Here is a 22,073-nt window from a genome sequence, read left to right on the forward strand (position 1 = left end):
CTGTCTAGTGTAACACCATACAGTCTCTCTGTCCTGTCTGTCTAGTATAACACCATACAGTCTCTCTGTCCTGTCTGTCTGTCTAGTATAATACCATACAGTCTCTGTCCTGTCTGTCTGTCTAGTGTAACACCATACAGTCTCTCTGTCCTGTCTGTCTGTCTAGTATAACATCATACAGTCTCTCTGTCCTGTCTGTCTGTCTAGTGTAACACCATACAGTCTCTCTGTCCTGTCTGTCTGTCTAGTGTAACATCATACAGTCTCTCTGTCCTGTCTGTCTAGTGTAACACCATACAGTCTCTCTGTCCTGTCTGTCTAGTGTAACACCATACAGTCTCTCTGTCCTGTCTGTCTGTCTGTCTAGTGTAACATCATACAGTCTCTCTGTCCTGTCTGTCTGTCTAGTATAACACCATACAGTCTCTCTGTCCTGTCTGTCTGTCTGTCTAGTGTAACATCATACAGTCTCTCTGTCCTGTCTGTCTGTCTAGTATAACACCATACAGTCTCTCTGTCCTGTCTGTCTGTCTAGTATAACACCATACAGTCTCTCTGTCCTGTCTGTCTGTCTAGTGTAACATCATACAGTCTCTCTGTCCTGTCTGTCTAGTATAACACCATACAGTCTCTCTGTCCTGTCTGTCTGTCTAGTGTAACACCATACAGTCTCTCTGTCCTGTCTGTCCTGTCTGTCTAGTGTAACATCATACAGTCTCTCTGTCCTGTCTGTCTAGTATAACATCATACAGTCTCTCTGTCCTGTCTGTCTGTCTAGTGTAACATCATACAGTCTCTCTGTCCTGTCTGTCTGTCTAGTATAACACCATACAGTCTCTCTGTCCTCCTGTCTGTCTAGTGTAACATCATACAGTCTCTCTGTCCTGTCTGTCTGTCTAGTGTAACACCATACAGTCTCTCTGTCCTGTCTGTCTGTCTAGTGTAACATCATACAGTCTCTCTGTCCTCCTGTCTGTCTGTCTAGTGTAACACCATACAGTCTCTCTGTCCTGTCTGTCTGTCTAGTATAACACCATACAGTCTCTCTGTCCTGTCTGTCTGTCTAGTGTAACACCATACAGTCTCTCTGTCCTGTCTGTCTAGTATAACACCATACAGTCTCTCTGTCCTGTCTGTCTGTCTAGTATAACACCATACAGTCTCTGTCCTGTCTGTCTGTCTAGTGTAACACCATACAGTCTCTCTGTCCTGTCTGTCTGTCTAGTATAACACCATACAGTCTCTCTGTCCTGTCTGTCTAGTATAACACCATACAGTCTCTCTGTCCTGTCTGTCTGTCTAGTATAACACCATACAGTCTCTGTCCTGTCTGTCTGTCTAGTGTAACACCATACAGTCTCTCTGTCCTGTCTGTCTGTCTGTCTAGTGTAACATCATACAGTCTCTCTGTCCTGTCTGTCTAGTGTAACATCATACAGTCTCTCTGTCCTGTCTGTCTGTCTAGTATAACACCATACAGTCTCTGTCCTGTCTGTCTGTCTAGTGTAACACCATACAGTCTCTCTGTCCTGTCTGTCTGTCTAGTGTAACACCATACAGTCTCTCTGTCCTGTCTGTCTGTCTAGTATAACATCATACAGTCTCTCTGTCCTGTCTGTCTGTCTAGTGTAACACCATACAGTCTCTCTGTCCTGTCTGTCTGTCTAGTGTAACACCATACAGTCTCTCTGTCCTGTCTGTCTGTCTGTCTAGTGTAACACCATACAGTCTCTGCCCTGTCTGTCTAGTGTAACACCATACAGTCTCTCTGTCCTGTCTGTCTGTCTAGTGTAACACCATACAGTCTCTCTGTCCTGTCTGTCTAGTGTAACACCATACAGTCTCTCTGTCCTGTCTGTCTGTCTAGTATAACATCATACAGTCTCTCTGTCCTGTCTGTCTGTCTAGTGTAACACCATACAGTCTCTCTGTCCTGTCTGTCTGTCTAGTGTAACACCATACAGTCTCTCTGTCCTGTCTGTCTGTCTAGTGTAACACCATACAGTCTCTCTGTCCTGTCTGTCTGTCTAGTGTAACACCATACAGTCTCTCTGTCCTGTCTGTCTGTCTGTCTAGTGTAACACCATACAGTCTCTGCCCTGTCTGTCTAGTGTAACACCATACAGTCTCTCTGTCCTGTCTGTCTAGTGTAACACCATACAGTCTCTCTGTCCTGTCTGTCTGTCTAGTGTAACACCATACAGTCTCTCTGTCCTGTCTGTCTAGTGTAACATCATACAGTCTCTCTGTCCTGTCTGTCTAGTGTAACACCATACAGTCTCTCTGTCCTGTCTGTCTGTCTAGTGTAACACCATACAGTCTCTCTGTCCTGTCTGTCTAGTGTAACACCATACAGTCTCTCTGTCCTGTCTGTCTGTCTAGTGTAACACCATACAGTCTCTCTGTCCTGTCTGTCTAGTGTAACATCATACAGTCTCTCTGTCCTGTCTGTCTAGTGTAACACCATACAGTCTCTCTGTCCTGTCTGTCTGTCTAGTGTAACACCATACAGTCTCCCTGTCCTGTCTGTCTGTCTGTCTAGTGTAACACCATACAGTCTCTGCCCTGTCTGTCTAGTGTAACACCATACAGTCTCTCTGTCCTGTCTGTCTAGTGTAACACCATACAGTCTCTCTGTCCTGTCTGTCTGTCTAGTGTAACACCATACAGTCTCTCTGTCCTGTCTGTCTAGTGTAACACCATACAGTCTCTCTGTCCTGTCTGTCTGTCTAGTGTAACACCATACAGTCTCTCTGTCCTGTCTGTCTAGTGTAACATCATACAGTCTCTCTGTCCTGTCTGTCTGTCTAGTGTAACACCATACAGTCTCTCTGTCCTGTCTGTCTGTCTAGTGTAACACCATACAGTCTCTCTGTCCTGTCTGTCTAGTGTAACACCATACAGTCTCTCTGTCCTGTCTGTCTGTCTAGTGTAACACCATACAGTCTCTCTGTCCTGTCTGTCTGTCTGTCTAGTGTAACACCATACAGTCTCTCTGTCCTGTCTGTCTAGTGTAACATCATACAGTCTCTCTGTCCTGTCTGTCTAGTGTAACACCATACAGTCTCTCTGTCCTGTCTGTCTGTCTAGTGTAACACCATACAGTCTCTCTGTCCTGTCTGTCTAGTATAACATCATACAGTCTCTCTGTCCTGTCTGTCTGTCTAGTGTAACATCATACAGTCTCTCTGTCCTGTCTGTCTGTCTGTCTAGTGTAACACCATACAGTCTCTGTCCTGTCTGTCTGTCTAGTGTAACATCATACAGTCTCTCTGTCCTGTCTGTCTGTCTAGTGTAACACCATACAGTCTCTCTGTCCTGTCTGTCTGTCTAGTGTAACACCATACAGTCTCTCTGTCCTGTCTGTCTAGTATAACACCATACAGTCTCTCTGTCCTGTCTGTCTGTCTAGTATAACACCATACAGTCTCTGTCCTGTCTGTCTGTCTAGTGTAACACCATACAGTCTCTCTGTCCTGTCTGTCTGTCTAGTGTAACACCATACAGTCTCTCTGTCCTGTCTGTCTGTCTAGTGTAACACCATACAGTCTTTCTGTCCTGTCTGTCTGTCTAGTGTAACACCATACAGTCTCTCTGTCCTGTCTGTCTAGTGTAACACCATACAGTCTCTGTCCTGTCTGTCTGTCTAGTATAACACCATACAGTCTCTCTGTCCTGTCTGTCTGTCTAGTATAACACCATACAGTCTCTGTCCTGTCTGTCTGTCTAGTGTAACACCATACAGTCTCTCTGTCCTGTCTGTCTGTCTAGTATAACACCATACAGTCTCTCTGTCCTGTCTGTCTGTCTAGTATAACACCATACAGTCTCTGTCCTGTCTGTCTGTCTAGTGTAACACCATACAGTCTCTCTGTCCTGTCTGTCTGTCTAGTATAACACCATACAGTCTCTCTGTCCTGTCTGTCTGTCTAGTGTAACACCATACAGTCTCTCTGTCCTGTCTGTCTAGTATAACACCATACAGTCTCTCTGTCCTGTCTGTCTGTCTAGTGTAACACCATACAGTCTCTCTGTCCTGTCTGTCTGTCTGTCTAGTGTAACACCATACAGTCTCTCTGTCCTGTCTGTCTAGTGTAACACCATACAGTCTCTCTGTCCTGTCTGTCTAGTGTAACACCATACAGTCTCTCTGTCCTGTCTGTCTGTCTAGTGTAACACCATACAGTCTCTGTCCTGTCTGTCTGTCTAGTGTAACATCATACAGTCTCTCTGTCCTGTCTGTCTGTCTAGTATAACACCATACAGTCTCTGTCCTGTCTGTCTGTCTAGTGTAACACCATACAGTCTCTCTGTCCTGTCTGTCTGTCTAGTGTAACATCATACAGTCTCTCTGTCCTGTCTGTCTAGTGTAACACCATACAGTCTCTCTGTCCTGTCTGTCTGTCTAGTGTAACATCATACAGTCTCTCTGTCTGTCTGTCTAGTGTAACACCATACAGTCTCTCTGTCCTGTCTGTCTGTCTGTCTAGTATAACACCATACAGTCTCTCTGTCCTCCTGTCTGTCTGTCTAGTGTAACATCATACAGTCTCTCTGTCCTGTCTGTCTAGTGTAACACCATACAGTCTCTCTGTCCTGTCTGTCTGTCTAGTGTAACATCATACAGTCTCTCTGTCCTCCTGTCTGTCTAGTGTAACATCATACAGTCTCTCTGTCCTGTCTGTCTGTCTAGTGTAACACCATACAGTCTCTCTGTCCTGTCTGTCTGTCTAGTGTAACACCATACAGTCTCTCTGTCCTGTCTGTCTGTCTGTCTAGTGTAACATCATACAGTCTCTCTGTCCTGTCTGTCTGTCTGTCTAGTGTAACACCATACAGTCTCTCTGTCCTGTCTGTCTGTCTAGTATAACACCATACAGTCTCTCTGTCCTGTCTGTCTGTCTGTCTAGTGTAACATCATACAGTCTCTCTGTCCTGTCTGTCTGTCTAGTATAACACCATACAGTCTCTCTGTCCTCCTGTCTGTCTGTCTAGTATAACATCATACAGTCTCTCTGTCCTGTCTGTCTAGTGTAACATCATACAGTCTCTCTGTCCTGTCTGTCTAGTGTAACACCATACAGTCTCTCTGTCCTGTCTGTCTAGTGTAACACCATACAGTCTCTCTGTCCTGTCTGTCTAGTGTAACACCATACAGTCTCTCTGTCCTGTCTGTCTGTCTAGTGTAACACCATACAGTCTCTCTGTCCTGTCTGTCTGTCTAGTATAACACCATACAGTCTCTCTGTCCTGTCTGTCTGTCTAGTGTAACATCATACAGTCTCTCTGTCCTGTCTGTCTAGTGTAACACCATACAGTCTCTCTGTCCTGTCTGTCTGTCTAGTGTAACATCATACAGTCTCTCTGTCCTGTCTGTCTGTCTAGTGTAACACCATACAGTCTCTCTGTCCTGTCTGTCTGTCTGTCTAGTGTAACACCATACAGTCTCTCTGTCCTGTCTGTCTAGTGTAACATCATACAGTCTCTCTGTCCTGTCTGTCTGTCTGTCTAGTGTAACACCATACAGTCTCTCTGTCCTGTCTGTCTGTCTAGTGTAACACCATACAGTCTCTCTGTCCTGTCTGTCTAGTGTAACACCATACAGTCTCTCTGTCCTGTCTGTCTGTCTGTCTAGTGTAACACCATACAGTCTCTCTGTCCTGTCTGTCTGTCTAGTATAACACCATACAGTCTCTCTGTCCTGTCTGTCTGTCTAGTGTAACATCATACAGTCTCTCTGTCCTGTCTGTCTAGTATAACACCATACAGTCTCTCTGTCCTCCTGTCTGTCTAATAAAAAATAAAAAAATTGTTTACTTCAACTTTAATGTTGTTGTTTACATCTAGACTGTTGTTGTTTACTTCAACTTTAATGTTGTTGTTTACATCTAGACTGTTGTTGTTTACTTCAACTTTAATGTTGTTGTTTACTTCAACTTTAATGTTGTTGTTTACATCCAGAATGTTGTTGTTTACTTCAACTTTAATGTTGTTGTTTACATCCAGACTGTTGTTTACTTCAACTTTAATGTTGTTGTTTACATCCAGAATGTTGTTGTTTACTTCAACTTTAATGTTGTTGTTTACATCCAGACTGTTGTTGTTTACTTCAACTTTAATGTTGTTGTTTACATCCAGAATGTTATTGTTTACTTCCAGACTGTAATGTTGTTGTTGTTTATTCCAGATGTGTGTAACGTGAACCAGCAGAATAAGGCTGGCTATACTCCCATTATGCTGTCTGTGCTGGCGGCTGTCGAGGCTCCTAAAGACATGGCCATCGTAGAGTACCTCTTCAGCAAGGGAGACGTCAACGCTAAGGCCAGCCAGGTATGGGGTCAGGGACCAGCCAGGTATGGGGTCAGGGGCCAGCCAGGTATGGGTTCAGGGATCAGCCAGGTATGGGGTCAGGGGTCAGCCAGGTATGGGGTCAGGGACCAGCCAGGTATGGGGTCAGGGGCCAGCCAGGTATGGGTTCAGGGATCAGCCAGGTATGGGGTCAGGGGCCAGCCAGGTATGGGGTCAGGGGCCAGCCAGGTATGGGGTCAGGGATCAGCCAGGTATGGGGTCAGGGATCAGCCAGGTATGGGATCAGGGGCCAGCCAGGTATGGGGTCAGGGGCCAGCCAGGTATGGGGTCAGGGGCCAGCCAGGTATGGGGTCAGGGAACAGCCAGGTATGGGGTCAGCCAGGTATGGGGTCAGGGGTCAGCCAGGTATGGGGTCAGGGGTCAGCCAGGTATGGGGTCAGGGGCCAGCCAGGTATGGGGTCAGTGGCCAGCCAGGTATGGGGTCAGGGGCCAGCCAGGTATGGGGTCAGGGGCCAGCCAGGTATGGGGTCAGGGGCCAGCCAGGTATGGGGTCAGGGGCCAGCCAGGTATGGGGTCAGGGGCCAGCCAGGTATGGGGTCAGGGGTCAGCCAGTTATGGGGTCAGGGATCAGCCAGGTATGGGGTCAGGGGTCAGCCAGGTATGGGGTCAGGGACCAGCCAGGTATGGGGTCAGGGGCCAGCCAGGTATGGGGTCAGGGGTCAGGGGCCAGCCAGGTATGGGGTCAGGGATCAGCCAGGTATGGGGTCAGGGGTCAGCCAGGTATGGGGTCAGGGACCAGCCAGGTATGGGGTCAGGGGCCAGCCAGGTATGGGGTCAGGGGCCAGCCAGGTATGGGGTCAGGGGTCAGGGCCCAGCCAGGTATGGGGTCAGGGGTCAGCCAGGTATGGGGTCAGGGGCCAGCCAGGTATGGGGTCAGGGGTCAGGGCCCAGCCAGGTATGGGGTCAGGGGTCAGCCAGGTATGGGGTCAGGGGCCAGCCAGGTATGGGGTCAGGGGTCAGGGGCCAGTCAGGTATGGGGTCAGGGGCCAGCCAGGTATGGGGTCAGGGGCCAGCCAGGTATGGGGTCAGGGGCCAGCCAGGTATGGGGTCAGGGGCCAGCCAGGTATGGGGTCAGGGCCCAGCCAGGTATGGGGTCAGGGGTCAGGGGCCAGCCAGGTATGGGGTCAGGGGTCAGCCAGGTATGGGGTCAGGGATCAGCCAGGTATGGGGTCAGGGATCAGCAAGGTATGGGGTCAGGGGCCAGCCAGGTATGGGGTCAGGGGCCAGCCAGGTATGGGGTCAGGGGTCAGCCAGGTATGGGGTCAGGGGTCAGCCAGGTATGGGGTCAGGGGCCAGCCAGGTATGGGGTCAGGGGCCAGCCAGGTATGGGGTCAGGTTTCAGGGGCCAGCCAGGTATGGGGTCATGGGCCAGCCAGGTATGGGGTCAGGGGTCAGCCAGGTATGGGGTCAGGGACCAGCCAGGTATGGGGTCAGGGATCAGCCAGGTATGGGGTCAGGGGCCAGCCAGGTATGGGGTCAGGGGCCAGCCAGGTATGGGGTCAGGGATCAGCCAGGTATGGGGTCAGGGCCCAGCCAGGTATGGGGTCAGGGATCAGGGATCAGCCAGGTATGGGGTCAGGGGTCAGGGATCAGCCAGGTATGGGGTCAGGGATCAGCCAGGTATGGGGTCAGGGGTCAGCCAGGTATGGGGTCAGGGGCCAGCCAGGTATGGGGTCAGGGATCAGCCAGGTATGGGGTCAGGGATCAGCCAGGTATGGGGTCAGGGGTCAGCCAGGTATGGGGTCAGGGCCCAGCCAGGTATGGGGTCAGGGCCCAGCCAGGTATGGGGTCAGGGGTCAGCCAGGTATGGGGTCAGGGGTCAGGGATCAGCCAGGTATGGGGTCAGGGGCCAGCCAGGTATGGGGTCAGGGGCCAGCCAGGTATGGGGTCAGGGGCCAGCCAGGTATGGGGTCAGGGACCAGCCAGGTATGGGGTCAGGGGTCAGGGGGCAGCCAGGTATGGGGTCAGGGAACAGCCAGGTATGGGGTCAGGGGCCAGCCAGGTATGGGGTCAGGGGCCAGCCAGGTATGGGGTCAGGGACCAGCCAGGTATGGGGTCAGGGACCAGCCAGGTATGGGGTCAGGGATCAGCCAGGTATGGGGTCAGGGGCCAGCCAGGTATGGGGTCAGGGATCAGCCAGGTATGGGGTCAGGGATCAGCCAGGTATGGGGTCAGGGGCCAGCCAGGTATGGGGTCAGGGGCCAGCCAGGTATGGGGTCAGGGGCCAGCCAGGTATGGGGTCAGGGATCAGCCAGGTATGGGGTCAGGGGCCAGCCAGGTATGGGGTCAGGGGCCAGCCAGGTATGGGGTAAGGGGCCAGCCAGGTATGGGGTCAGGGGCCAGCCAGGTATGGGGTCAGGGATCAGCCAGGTATGGGGTCAGGGGCCAGCCAGGTATGGGGTCAGGGGCCAGCCAGGTATGGGGTAAGGGGTCAGCCAGGTATGGGGTCAGGGACCAGCCAGGTATGGGGCCAGGGGTCAGCCAGGTATGGAGTCAGGGGTCAGCCAGGTATGGGGTCAGGGGTCAGGGATCAGCCAGGTATGGGGTCAGGGGTCAGGGATCAGCCAGGTATGGGGTCAGGGGCCAGGGATCAGCCAGGTATGGGGTCAGGGGCCAGCCAGGTATGGGGTCAGGGGTCAGGGATCAGCCAGGTATGGGGTCAGGGGTCAGGGATCAGCCAGGTATGGGGTCAGGGGCCAGGGATCAGCCAGGTATGGGGTCAGGGGCCAGCCAGGTATGTGGGAGGGGCCATATTTTAGGGGTTCAAGTCAGGTATGACTAGGGCTGTTGAGGTGACCGTATTACTGCCACACCGGCGGTCACGATTTATGAAGGCAGTCAAATTCCACGGTAACTATGCTTCTCCAAGCTCTGATTCTGCTGCTGGTCATTAGTAGTCTACCAAACTTGCTAACTGCCTGCTACTCAGCACTATAATTTCCCTCTAATCACTCTGACATCAATGCAAATGTAATAGAAAATCTAATCAAACACTTCATGAGAGCCCAGGAGCTCATGTTGCGCAACATTTCTACAGGCTATGCAATTATGGAGAAAACAGAGTGATGGCCTCTACTAAAAAGAGGAGGATCCCATCAGCGTAATATAGGCTAGGCCTACTATATTTATTTCTCAACTTTTCTAATATAAAGCACATTGCTTCTAATTACAACAGGAGTATAGCCTGAAGAAAAGATTTAAATCAAGAATAGTTCAATGGGTGACAATATTATCACTTGTGAATGAGTGCATAAGAAAGCCTTTTCGAATCACAGTCACACACCTCATGTAGTCCGGGTAGCCATTTGATTTCCTGTTCAGGAGTCTTATGGCTTGGGGGGTAAAAACTGTTGAGAAGCCTTTTTGTCCTAGACTTGGCACTCCGGAACCATAGATCCACTCCAATTTGCATATCGCCCCAACAGATCCACAGATGATGCAATCTCTATTGCACTCCACACTGCCCTTTCCCACCTGGACAAAAGCAACACCTATGTGAGAATGCTATTCATTGACTACAGCTCAGTGTTCAACACCATAGTGCCCTCAAAGCTCATCACTAAGCTAAAGGCCCTGGGACTAAACACCCCCCTCTGCAACTGGATCCTGGACTTCCTGCCGGGCCGCCCCCCAGGTGGTAAGGGTAAGTAACAACACATCCGCCACGCTAATCCTCAACATGGGGGCCCAGTCCCCTCCTGTATACCCCGTTCACTCATGACTGCACGGCCAGGCACGACTCCAACACCATCATTAAGTTTGCCGATGACACAACAGTGGTAGGCCTGATCAACGACGAGACCGCCTATAGGGAGGAGGTAAGAGACCTGACCGTGTGGTGCCAGGACAACAACCTCTCCCTCAATGTGATCCAGACAAAGGAGATGATTGTGGACTACAGGAAAAGGAGGACCGAGCACGCCCCCATTCTCATCGACGGGGCTGTAGTGGAGCAGGTTGAGAGCTTCAAGTTCCTTGGCGTCCACATCACCAACAAACTAACATGGTCCAAGCACACCAAGACAATCGTGAAGAGGGCACTAAAAAACCTATTTCCCCTCAGAAGACTGAAAAAATGTGGCATTTGTCCTCAGATCCTCAAAATGTTCGACAGCTGCACCATCGAGAGCATCTTGACTGGTTGCATCACTGCCTGGTATGGCAACTGCTCTGCTTCAGACCGCAAGGCAGTACAGAGGGTAGTGCATACGGCCCAGTACATCACTCGGGCCAAGCTTCCTTCCATCCAGGACCTCTATACCAGGCGGTGTCAGAGGAAGGCCCTAAAAATTGTCAAAGCCATCCTAGTCATAGACTGTTCTCTCTTCTACCGCACGGAAAGCGGTACCGGAGCGCCAAGTCTAGGTCCTAGAGGCTTCTAAACAGCTCCTACCCCCAAGCCATAAGACTCCTGAACAGCTAATCAAATGGCTACCCAGACTATTTGCACCCCCCCTCCCTCTCTTTTATGCCGCTGCTACTCTCTGTTTTTATCTATGCATACTCACTTTAACCTTTTACGGGGGCAGCCCGACACCGGTACACTTATGACAACATCCAGCTCAAAGTGCTGGGCGCGAAATTCAAAATCTTTTTTTTTTTTTTATATTTAACTTTCACACATTAACAAGTCCAAGACACCAGATGAAAGGTGCACATCTTGTGAATCAAGCCAACATGTCCGATTTTTTAAATGTTTTACAGGGAAGACAAAATATGTAAATCTATTAGCTAACCACGTTAGCAAAAGACACAACTTTTCTAACTCCATCAGTTTCTTACTCCATCAGGTGCTATCACAAATTCGACCAAATAAAGATATAAATAGCCACTAACCAAGAAACAAATTCATCAGATGACAGTCTGATAACATATTTATTGTATAGCATATGTTTTGTTCGAAAAATGTGCATATTTAATGTATAAACCATAGTTTACATTTCAGCTACAATCCGAAATTGCACCGAAAGCAGCCATAATATTTACAGACACCAACGTCAAATAGCTAATTACTCATCATAAAACATTTCTGAAAAATACATAGTCTGCAGCAATTGAAAGACAGGCATCTTGTGATTCCAAACAATATTTCCGATTTATTAAATGTTTTACAGCGAAAACAAAATGTATCGCTATATTAGCGTAGCTACAATAGACAGAAATAATTGGGCGCCCACGGCCAGTTCACATGCACGACAGATATATGAAATAACATCAAAAAATGGGTTTTACTTTTGCTGATCTTTCATCAGAATGTTGAAGAACGTGTCCTCTGTCCAGATGAGTCGTTTCGATTCAGAATGGCAAATTTCCCTCTTCAATTAGCATTGGCACTAGCCGAGTGGCATAAATTTCTCCAACGTAAACACAGTCAGAAGACGGAACACGGCAAAACTCCCGAATAAAGTTTCAATAATCTGATTAAACTATATTGAAAAAACATACATTACGATGATATGGTCACATGTATCAAAAAAAAATCGAGCCGGAGACGTTAGCCGTTCGTTACCAAGGCAAAACAGAAGTCAATCCCACTTCCTTCAGAGTACCGGAAGTGGACGGTCACGTCAAAGAAATAGTTTTTTTCCCCACCACAGACCAAGAGGAGCACAAAAATGTATTATGTGACATCCTCTTTACACCAATAGGAAGGCGTATAGAGTGTCAGCAGACTCCTAAGTGTTAAGACCATGTATAGGCATCAAGTTGAAAAGAGCATCGATTTCTGACATTTCACTTCCTGGTCAGGAAAAGTGCTGCAGAAGGACTTCTGTTCCACTCAGAGAAATAATTCCAACTTTTAGAAACTAGAAAGTGTTTTCTATCCAAAAAGAATAATAATATTCATATTGTACGAGCAAGATTTGAGTAGGAGGCCGTTTGAAATGGGCACGATTTCACTGGCTACTCAACACTTTGCCTTGCAGCCATAAGAAGTTAATAACTCTACCTACATGTACATAATACCTCGACTAACCGGTGCCCCCTGTATATAGCCTCCACATTGACTCTGTACCGGTACCCCCTGTATATAGCCTCCACATTGACTCTGTACTGGTACCCCCTGTATATAGCCTCCACATTGACTCTGTACCGTAACACCCTGTATATAGCCTCCACATTGACTCTGTACCGGTACCCCCTGTATATAGCCTCCACATTGACTCTGTACCGGTACCCCCTGTATATAGTCTCCACATTGACTCTGTACCGGTACCCCCTGTATATAGTCTCCACAATGACTCTGTACCGGTACCCCCCTGTATATAGTCTCCACATTGACTCTGTACCGGTACCCCCTGTATATAGCCTGCACATTGACTCTGTACCGGTACCCCTTGTAAATAGCCTCCACATTGACTCTGTACCGGTACCCCCTGTAATAGCCTCCACATTGAATCTGTACCGGTACCCCCCTGTGTATAGCCTCCACATTGACTCTGTACCGGTACCCCCCTGTATATAGCCTCCACATTGACTCTGTACCGGTACCCCCTGTACATAGCCTCCACATTGACTCTGTACCGGTACCCCCTGTACATAGCTTCCACATTGACTCTGTACCGGTACCCCCTGTATATAGCCTCCACATTGACTCTGTACCGTAACACCCTGTATATAGCCTCCACATTGACTCTGTACCGGTACCCCCTGTATATAGCCTCCACATTGACTCTGTACCGGTACCCCCTGTATATAGCCTCCACATTGACTCTGTACCGTAATACCCTGTATATAGCCTCCACATTGACTCTGTACCGGTACCCCCTGTATATAGCCTCCACATTGACTCTGTACCGTAACACCGTGTATATAGCCTCCACATTGACTCTGTACCGGTACCCCCTGTATATAGCCTCCACATTGACTCTGTACCGGTACCCCCTGTATATAGTCTCCACATTGACTCTGTACCGGTACCCCCTGTACATAGCCTCCACATTGACTCTGTACCGGTACCCCCTGTATATAGTCTCCACATTGACTCTGTACTGGTACCCCCCTGTATATAGCCTCCACATTGACTCTGTACCGGTACCCCCTGTATATAGCCTCCACATTGACTCTGTACCGGTACCCCCTGTACATAGCCTCCACATTGACTCTGTACCGGTACCCCCTGTATATAGCCTCCACATTGACTCTGTACCGGTACCCCCTGTATATAGCCTCCACATTGACTCTGTACCGTAATACCCTGTGTATAGCCTCCACATTGACTCTGTACCGGTACCCCCTGTATATAGCCTCCACATTGACTCTGTACCGTAACACCCTGTATATAGCCTCCACATTGACTCTGTACCGGTACCCCCTGTATATAGCCTCCACATTGACTCTGTACCGTAATACCCTGTGTATAGCCTCCACATTGACTCTGTACCGGTACCCCCTGTATATAGCCTCCACATTGACTCTGTACCGTAATACAATGTATATAGCCTCCACATTGACTCTGTACCGTAATACCCTGTGTATAGCCTCCACATTGACTCTGTACCGGTACCCCCTGTATATAGCCTCCACATTGACTCTGTACCGGTACCCCCTGTATATAGCCTCCACATTGACTCTGTACCGTAATACCCTGTGTATAGCCTCCACATTGACTCTGTACCGGTACCCCCTGTATATAGCCTCCACATTGACTCTGTACCGTAACACCCTGTATATAGCCTCCACATTGACTCTGTACCGGTACCCCCTGTATATAGCCTCCACATTGACTCTGTACCGTAATACCCTGTGTATAGCCTCCACATTGACTCTGTACCGGTACCCCCTGTATATAGCCTCCACATTGACTCTGTACCGTAATACAATGTATATAGCCTCCACATTGACTCTGTACCGTAATACCCTGTGTATAGCCTCCACATTGACTCTGTACCGGAACCCCCTGTATATAGCCTCCACGTTGACTCTGTACCGGTACACCCTGTATAGAGCCTCCACATTGACTCTGTACCGTAACACCCTGTATATAGCCTCCACATTGACTCTGTACCGGTACCCCCTGTATATCGCCTCCACATTGACTCTGTACCGTAACACCCTGTATATAGACTCCACATTGACTCTGTACCGTAATACCCTGTATATAGCCTCCACATTGACTCTGTACCGGTACCCCCTGTATATAGCCTCCACATTGACTCTGTACCGTAATACCCTGAATATAGCCTCCACATTGACTCTGTACCGTAATACCCTGTATATAGCCTCCACATTGACTCTGTACCGTAATACCCTGTATATATACTCCACATTGACTCTGTACCGTAATACCCTGTATATAGCCTCCACATTGACTCTGTACCGTAATACCCTGTGTATAGCCTCCACATTGACTCTGTACCGGTACCCCCTGTATATAGCCTCCACATTGACTCTGTACCGTAACACCCTGTATATAGCCTCCACATTGACTCTGTACCGTAATACCCTGTATATAGCCTCCACATTGACTCTGTACCGGTACCCCCTGTATATAGCCTCCACATTGACTCTGTACCGTAATACCCTGTGTATAGCCTCCACATTGACTCTGTACCGGTACCCCCTGTATATAGCCTCCACATTGACTCTGTACCGTAATACCCTGTGTATAGCCTCCACATTGACTCTGTACCGGAACCCCCTGTATATAGCCTCCACGTTGACTCTGTACCGGTACACCCTGTATAGAGCCTCCACATTGACTCTGTACCGTAACACCCTGTATATAGCCTCCACATTGACTCTGTACCGGTACCCCCTGTATATCGCCTCCACATTGACTCTGTACCGTAACACCCTGTATATAGACTCCACATTGACTCTGTACCGTAATACCCTGTATATAGCCTCCACATTGACTCTGTACCGGTACCCCCTGTATATAGCCTCCACATTGACTCTGTACCGTAATACCCTGTATATAGCCTCCACTTTGACTCTGTACCGTAATACCCTGTATATAGCCTCCACATTGACTCTGTACCGTAATACCCTGTATATAGACTCCACATTGACTCTGTACCGTAATACCCTGTATATAGCCTCCACATTGACTCTGTACCGTAATACCCTGTATATAGCCTCCACATTGACTCTGTACCGTAATACCCTGTGTATAGCCTCCACATTGACTCTGTACCGGTACCCCCTGTATATAGCCTCCACATTGACTCTGTACCGTAACACCCTGTATATAGCCTCCACATTGACTCTGTACCGGTACCCCCTGTATATAGCCTCCACATTGACTCTGTACCGTAATACCCTGTATATAGCCTCCACATTGACTCTGTACCGTAATACCCTGTGTATAGCCTCCACATTGACTCTGTACCGGTACCCCCTGTATATAGCCTCCACATTGACTCTGTACCGTAACACCCTGTATATAGCCTCCACATTGACTCTGTACCGGTACCCCCTGTATATAGCCTCCACATTGACTCTGTACCGTAATACAATGTATATAGCCTCCACATTGACTCTGTACCGTAATACCCTGTGTATAGCCTCCACATTGACTCTGTACCGGAACCCCCTGTATATAGCCTCCACGTTGACTCTGTACCGGTACACCCTGTATAGAGCCTCCACATTGACTCTGTACCGTAACACCCTGTATATAGCCTCCACATTGACTCTGTACCGGTACCCCCTGTATATAGCCTCCACATTGACTCTGTACCGTAATACAATGTATATAGCCTCCACATTGACTCTGTACCGTAATACCCTGTGTATAGCCTCCACATTGACTCTGTACCGGAACCCCCTGTATATAGCCTCCACGTTGACTCTGTACCGGTACACCCTGTATAGAGCCTCCACATTGACTCTGTACCGTAACACCCTGTGTATAGCCTCCACATTGACTCTGTACCGGTACCCCCTGTATATAGCCTCCACATTGACTCTGTACCGTAATACAATGTATATAGCCTCCACATTGACTCTGTACCGTAATACCCTGTGTATAGCCTCCACATTGACTCTGTACCGGAACCCCCTGTATATAGCCTCCACGTTGACTCTGTACCGGTACACCCTGTATAGAGCCTCCACATTGACTCTGTACCGTAACACCCTGTATATAGCCTCCACATTGACTCTGTACCGGTACCCCCTGTATATCGCCTCCACATTGACTCTGTACCGTAACACCCTGTATATAGACTCCACATTGACTCTGTACCGTAATACCCTGTATATAGCCTCCACATTGACTCTGTACCGGTACCCCCTGTATATAGCCTCCACATTGACTCTGTACCGTAATACCCTGAATATAGCCTCCACATTGACTCTGTACCGTAATACCCTGTATATAGCCTCCACATTGACTCTGTACCGTAATACCCTGTATATAGACTCCACATTGACTCTGTACCGTAATACCCTGTATATAGCCTCCACATTGACTCTGTACCGTAATACCCTGTGTATAGCCTCCACATTGACTCTGTACCGGTACCCCCTGTATATAGCCTCCACATTGACTCTGTACCGTAACACCCTGTATATAGCCTCCACATTGACTCTGTACCGTAATACCCTGTATATAGCCTCCACATTGACTCTGTACCGTAATACCCTGTATATAGCCTCCACTTTGACTCTGTACCGTAATACCCTGTATATAGCCTCCACATTGACTCTGTACCGTAATACCCTGTATATAGACTCCACATTGACTCTGTACCGTAATACCCTGTATATAGCCTCCACATTGACTCTGTACCGTAATACCCTGTATATAGCCTCCACATTGACTCTGTACCGTAATACCCTGTGTATAGCCTCCACATTGACTCTGTACCGGTACCCCCTGTATATAGCCTCCACATTGACTCTGTACCGTAATACCCTGTATATAGCCTCCACTTTGACTCTGTACCGTAATACCCTGTATATAGCCTCCACATTGACTCTGTACCGTAATACCCTGTATATAGACTCCACATTGACTCTGTACCGTAATACCCTGTATATAGCCTCCACATTGACTCTGTACCGTAATACCCTGTATATAGCCTCCACATTGACTCTGTACCGGTACCCCCTGTATATAGCCTCCACATTGACTCTGTACCGTAATACCCTGTATATAATCTCACTATTGTTATTTCACTGCTTCTCTTTAATTACTTGTTACTTTTATTTCTTATTCTTATTTGTATTTTTTTAAATGCATTGTTGGTTAGGGGCTTGTAAGTAAGCATATTCGGCGCATGTGACTAATACAGTTTGATTTTAATGTGAAGAAATATCCTAATAGTTGATCAACATTTTAAGCTAAACGTTCTGTTGTGTCAGGCTCATTGTGTCAAAACGTTTTTTTTGATGCTAGTGGTTGTGTTCATTTGGGTACGCGTCCCACAACTGTCCCAGACTGCTTGGAATGTTTAACACAGAATAAGTCAACTGTTGTACTATGTGGGACAGTAGATTTGACAGGCTAGTGATTTTGCTGTTCGTTATGCCTACTCATCTTGTTGGCTGACGAATAGTAAATGTAGACATTTAATATCTTCAATATGGACCTCAGATAAGAACGCACGCAATTGCGTCCCTAACGATGTCCATCTTCACTTGTAGCCTGTGAGAAAGACCCAATCATGTGATGGAGAGCTCACCCAGTGAGTGTTTCGAGAAGAACGCACTCAGGGAGAAGGGCACAACAAATGGATATTTTTAGGGTGTATTATGGCAACAAAGGGGAAGCCACGGTGAAATTTGAGACATTATCAAGCGCTTGTCAAATTGTGAATGAGAGACTAATGTAGTGTGTACAGCCTGCGCAAAAAAAACAAAGCAGAGCTCATGACTTTCAAGGGACTTTTTTTCAAATCATCATTAGAGCCTCATCATGCAGCCTTACAATGTATTATACATCTAAACACATATAGCCCAACGTTTGAAGAACAACTAAAGTTACATTAGTAACTCGACATTAAGCAGATAGGAGGACCTGTTTCTTTGGGTTAGGGTTAAGCAGATAGGAGGACCTGTGTCTTTGGGTTAGGGTTAAGCAGATAGGAGGACCTGTTTCTTTGGGTTAGGGTTAAGCAGATAGGAGGACCTGTTTCTTTGGGTTAGGGTTAGGGTTAAGTTTAAAGGAGGACCTGTTTCTTTGGGTTAGGGTTAAGCAGATAGGAGGACCTGTTTCTTTGGGTTAGGGTTAGGGTTAAGCAGATAGGAGGACCTGTGTCTTTGGGTTAGGGTTAAGCAGATAGGAGGACCTGTTTCTTTGGGTTAGGGTTAAGCAGATAGGAGGACCTGTTTCTTTGGGTTAGGGTTAGGGTTAAGCAGATAGGAGGACCTGTTTCTTTGGGTTAGGGTTAAGCAGATAGGAGGACCTGTTTCTTTGGGTTAGGGTTAAGCAGATAGGAGGACCTGTTTCTTTGGGTTAGGGTTAAGCAGATAGGAGGACCTGTTTCTTTGGGTTAGGGTTAGGGTTAAGCAGATAGGAGGACCTGTTTCTTTGGGTTAGGGTTAGGGTTAAGCAGATAGGAGGACCTGTTTCTTTGGGTTAGGGTTAGGGTTAAGCAGATAGGAGGACCTGTTTCTTTGGGTTAGGGTTAAGCAGATAGGAGGACCTGTTTCTTTGGGTTAGGGTTAAGCAGATAGGAGGACCTGTTTCTTTGGGTTAGGGTTAGGGTTAAGCAGATAGGAGGACCTGTTTCTTTGGGTTAGGGTTAAGCAGATAGGAGGACCTGTTTCTTTGGGTTAGGGTTAAGCATATAGGAGGACCTGTGTCTTTGGGTTAGGGTTAGGGTTAAGCAGATAGGAGGACCTGTTTCTTTGGGTTAGGGTTAGGGTTAAGCAGATAGGAGGACCTGTGTCTTTGTGTTAGGGTTAGGGTTAAGCAGATAGGAGGACCTGTTTCTTAGGGTTAGGGTTAAGCAGATAGGAGGACCTGTTTCTTTGGGTTAGGGTTAAGCAGATAGGAGGACCTGTTTCTTTGGGTTAGGGTTAGGGTTAAGCAGATAGGAGGACCTGTTTCTTTGGGTTAGGGTTAGGGTTAAGCAGATAGGAGGACCTGTTTCTTTGGGTTAGGGTTAAGCAGATAGGAGGACCTGTGTCTTTGTGTTAGGGTTAGGGTTAAGCAGATAGGAGGACCTGTTTCTTAGGGTTAGGGTTAAGCAGATAGGAAGACCTGTTTCTTTGGGTTAGGGTTAAGCAGATAGGAGGACCTGTTTCTTTGGGTTAGGGTTAGGGTTAAGCAGATAGGAGGACCTGTTTCTTTGGGTTAGGGTTAGGGTTAAGCAGATAGGAGGACCTGTTTCTTTGGGTTAGGGTTAAGCAGATAGGAGGACCTGTTTCTTTGGGTTAGGGTTAGGGTTAAGCAGATAGGAGGACCTGTTTCTTTGGGTTAGGGTTAGGGTTAAGCATATAGGAGGACCTGTGTCTTTGGGTTAGGGTTAGGGTTAAGCAGATAGGAGGACCTGTTTCTTTGGGTTAGGGTTAAGCAGATAGGAGGACCTGTTTCTTTGGGTTAGGGTTAAGCAGATAGGAGGACCTGTTTCTTTGGGTTAGGGTTAAGCAGATAGGAGGACCTGTTTCTTTGGGTTAGGGTTAAGCAGATAGGAGGACCTGTTTCTTTGGGTTAGGGTTAAGCAGATAGGAGGACCTGTTTCTTTGGGTTAGGGTTAGGGTTAAGCAGATAGGAGGACCTGTTTCTTTGGGTTAGGGTTAAGCAGATAGGAGGACCTGTTTCTTTGGGTTAGGGTTAAGCAGATAGGAGGACCTGTTTCTTTGTGTTAGGGTTAAGCAGATAGGAGGACCTGTTTCTTTGGGTTAGGGTTAAGCAGATAGGAGGACCTGTTTCTTTGGGTTAGGGTTAAGCAGATAGGAGGACCTGTTTCTTTGGGTTAGGGTTAAGCAGATAGGAGGACCTGTTTCTTTGGGTTAGGGTTAAGCAGATAGGAGGACCTGTTTCTTTGGGTTAGGGTTAAGCAGATAGGAGGACCTGTTTCTTTGGGTTAGGGTTAAGCAGATAGGAGGACCTGTTTCTTTGGGTTAGGGTTAAGCAGATAGGAGGACCTGTTTCTTTGGGTTAGGGTTAGGGTTAAGCAGATAGGAGGACCTGTTTCTTTGGGTTAGGGTTAGGGTTAAGCAGATAGGAGGACCTGTTTCTTTGGGTTAGGGTTAAGCAGATAGGAGGACCTGTTTCTTTGTGTTAGGGTTAGGGTTAAGCAGATAGGAGGACCTGTTTCTTTGGGTTAGGGTTAAGCAGATAGGAGGACCTGTTTCTTTGGGTTAGGGTTAAGCAGATAGGAGGACCTGTTTCTTTGGGTTAGGGTTAAGCAGATAGGAGGACCTGTTTCTTTGGGTTAGGGTTAAGCAGATAGGAGGACCTGTTTCTTTGTGTTAGGGTTAGGGTTAAGCAGATAGGAGGACCTGTTTCTTTGGGTTAGGGTTAAGCAGATAGGAGGACCTGTTTCTTTGGGTTAGGGTTAAGCAGATAGGAGGACCTGTTTCTTTGGGTTAGGGTTAGGGTTAAGCAGATAGGAGGACCTGTTTCTTTGGGTTAGGGTTAAGCAGATAGGAGGACCTGTTTCTTTGGGTTAGGGTTAAGCAGATAGGAGGACCTGTTTCTTTGGGTTAGGGTTAAGCAGATAGGAGGACCTGTTTCTTTGGGTTAGGGTTAAGCAGATAGGAGGACCTGTTTCTTTGGGTTAGGGTTAAGCAGATAGGAGGACCTGTTTCTTTGGGTTAGGGTTAAGCAGATAGGAGGACCTGTTTCTTTGGGTTAGGGTTAAGCAGATAGGAGGACCTGTTTCTTTGGGTTAGGGTTAAGCAGATAGGAGGACCTGTTTCTTTGGGTTAGGGTTAAGCAGATAGGAGGACCTGTTTCTTTGGGTTAGGGTTAAGCAGATAGGAGGACCTGTTTCTTTGTGTTAGGGTTAAGCAGATAGGAGGACCTGTTTCTTTGGGTTAGGGTTAAGCAGATAGGAGGACCTGTTTCTTAGGGTTAGGGTTAAGCAGATAGGAGGACCTGTTTCTTTGGGTTAGGGTTAAGCAGATAGGAGGACCTGTTTCTTTGGGTTAGGGTTAAGCAGATAGGAGGACCTGTTTCTTTGGGTTAGGGTTAAGCAGATAGGAGGACCTGTTTCTTTGGGTTAGGGTTAGGGTTAAGCAGATAGGAGGACCTGTTTCTTTGGGTTAGGGTTAAGCAGATAGGAGGACCTGTTTCTTTGGGTTAGGGTTAAGCAGATAGGAGGACCTGTTTCTTTGGGTTAGGGTTAAGCAGATAGGAGGACCTGTTTCTTTGGGTTAGGGTTAAGCAGATAGGAGGACCTGTTTCTTTGGGTTAGGGTTAAGCAGATAGGAGGACCTGTTTCTTTGGGTTAGGGTTAAGCAGATAGGAGGACCTGTTTCTTTGGGTTAGGGTTAAGCAGATAGGAGGACCTGTTTCTTTGGGTTAGGGTTAAGCAGATAGGAGGACCTGTTTCTTTGTGTTAGGGTTAAGCAGATAGGAGGACCTGTTTCTTTGGGTTAGGGTTAAGCAGATAGGAGGACCTGTTTCTTAGGGTTAGGGTTAAGCAGATAGGAGGACCTGTTTCTTTGGGTTAGGGTTAAGCAGATAGGAGGACCTGTTTCTTTGGGTTAGGGTTAAGCAGATAGGAGGACCTGTTTCTTTGGGTTAGGGTTAAGCAGATAGGAGGACCTGTTTCTTTGGGTTAGGGTTAGGGTTAAGCAGA

General features: G+C 47.7%; 1 protein-coding gene across 4 annotated transcripts in view; it reads left to right on the top strand.

Moving 5' to 3' along the window:
• The window catches only part of kank1a (KN motif and ankyrin repeat domains 1a), a 383,083-nt gene that overhangs the window by 346,389 nt on the left and 14,621 nt on the right, over window positions 1-22,073 (top strand). For all 4 annotated transcript variants that reach the window (XM_055887878.1, XM_055887877.1, XM_055887880.1 and 1 more), the window contains one exon: window positions 6,188-6,330. In XM_055887878.1, coding sequence (XP_055743853.1) covers window positions 6,188-6,330 — 143 coding nt within the window. The remainder of the gene's footprint in view (window positions 1-6,187; window positions 6,331-22,073) is intronic.

The sequence above is a fragment of the Salvelinus fontinalis genome, chromosome 28 (genome assembly GCF_029448725.1).
Source record: "Salvelinus fontinalis isolate EN_2023a chromosome 28, ASM2944872v1, whole genome shotgun sequence".
NCBI classification, from domain to species: domain Eukaryota; kingdom Metazoa; phylum Chordata; class Actinopteri; order Salmoniformes; family Salmonidae; genus Salvelinus; species Salvelinus fontinalis.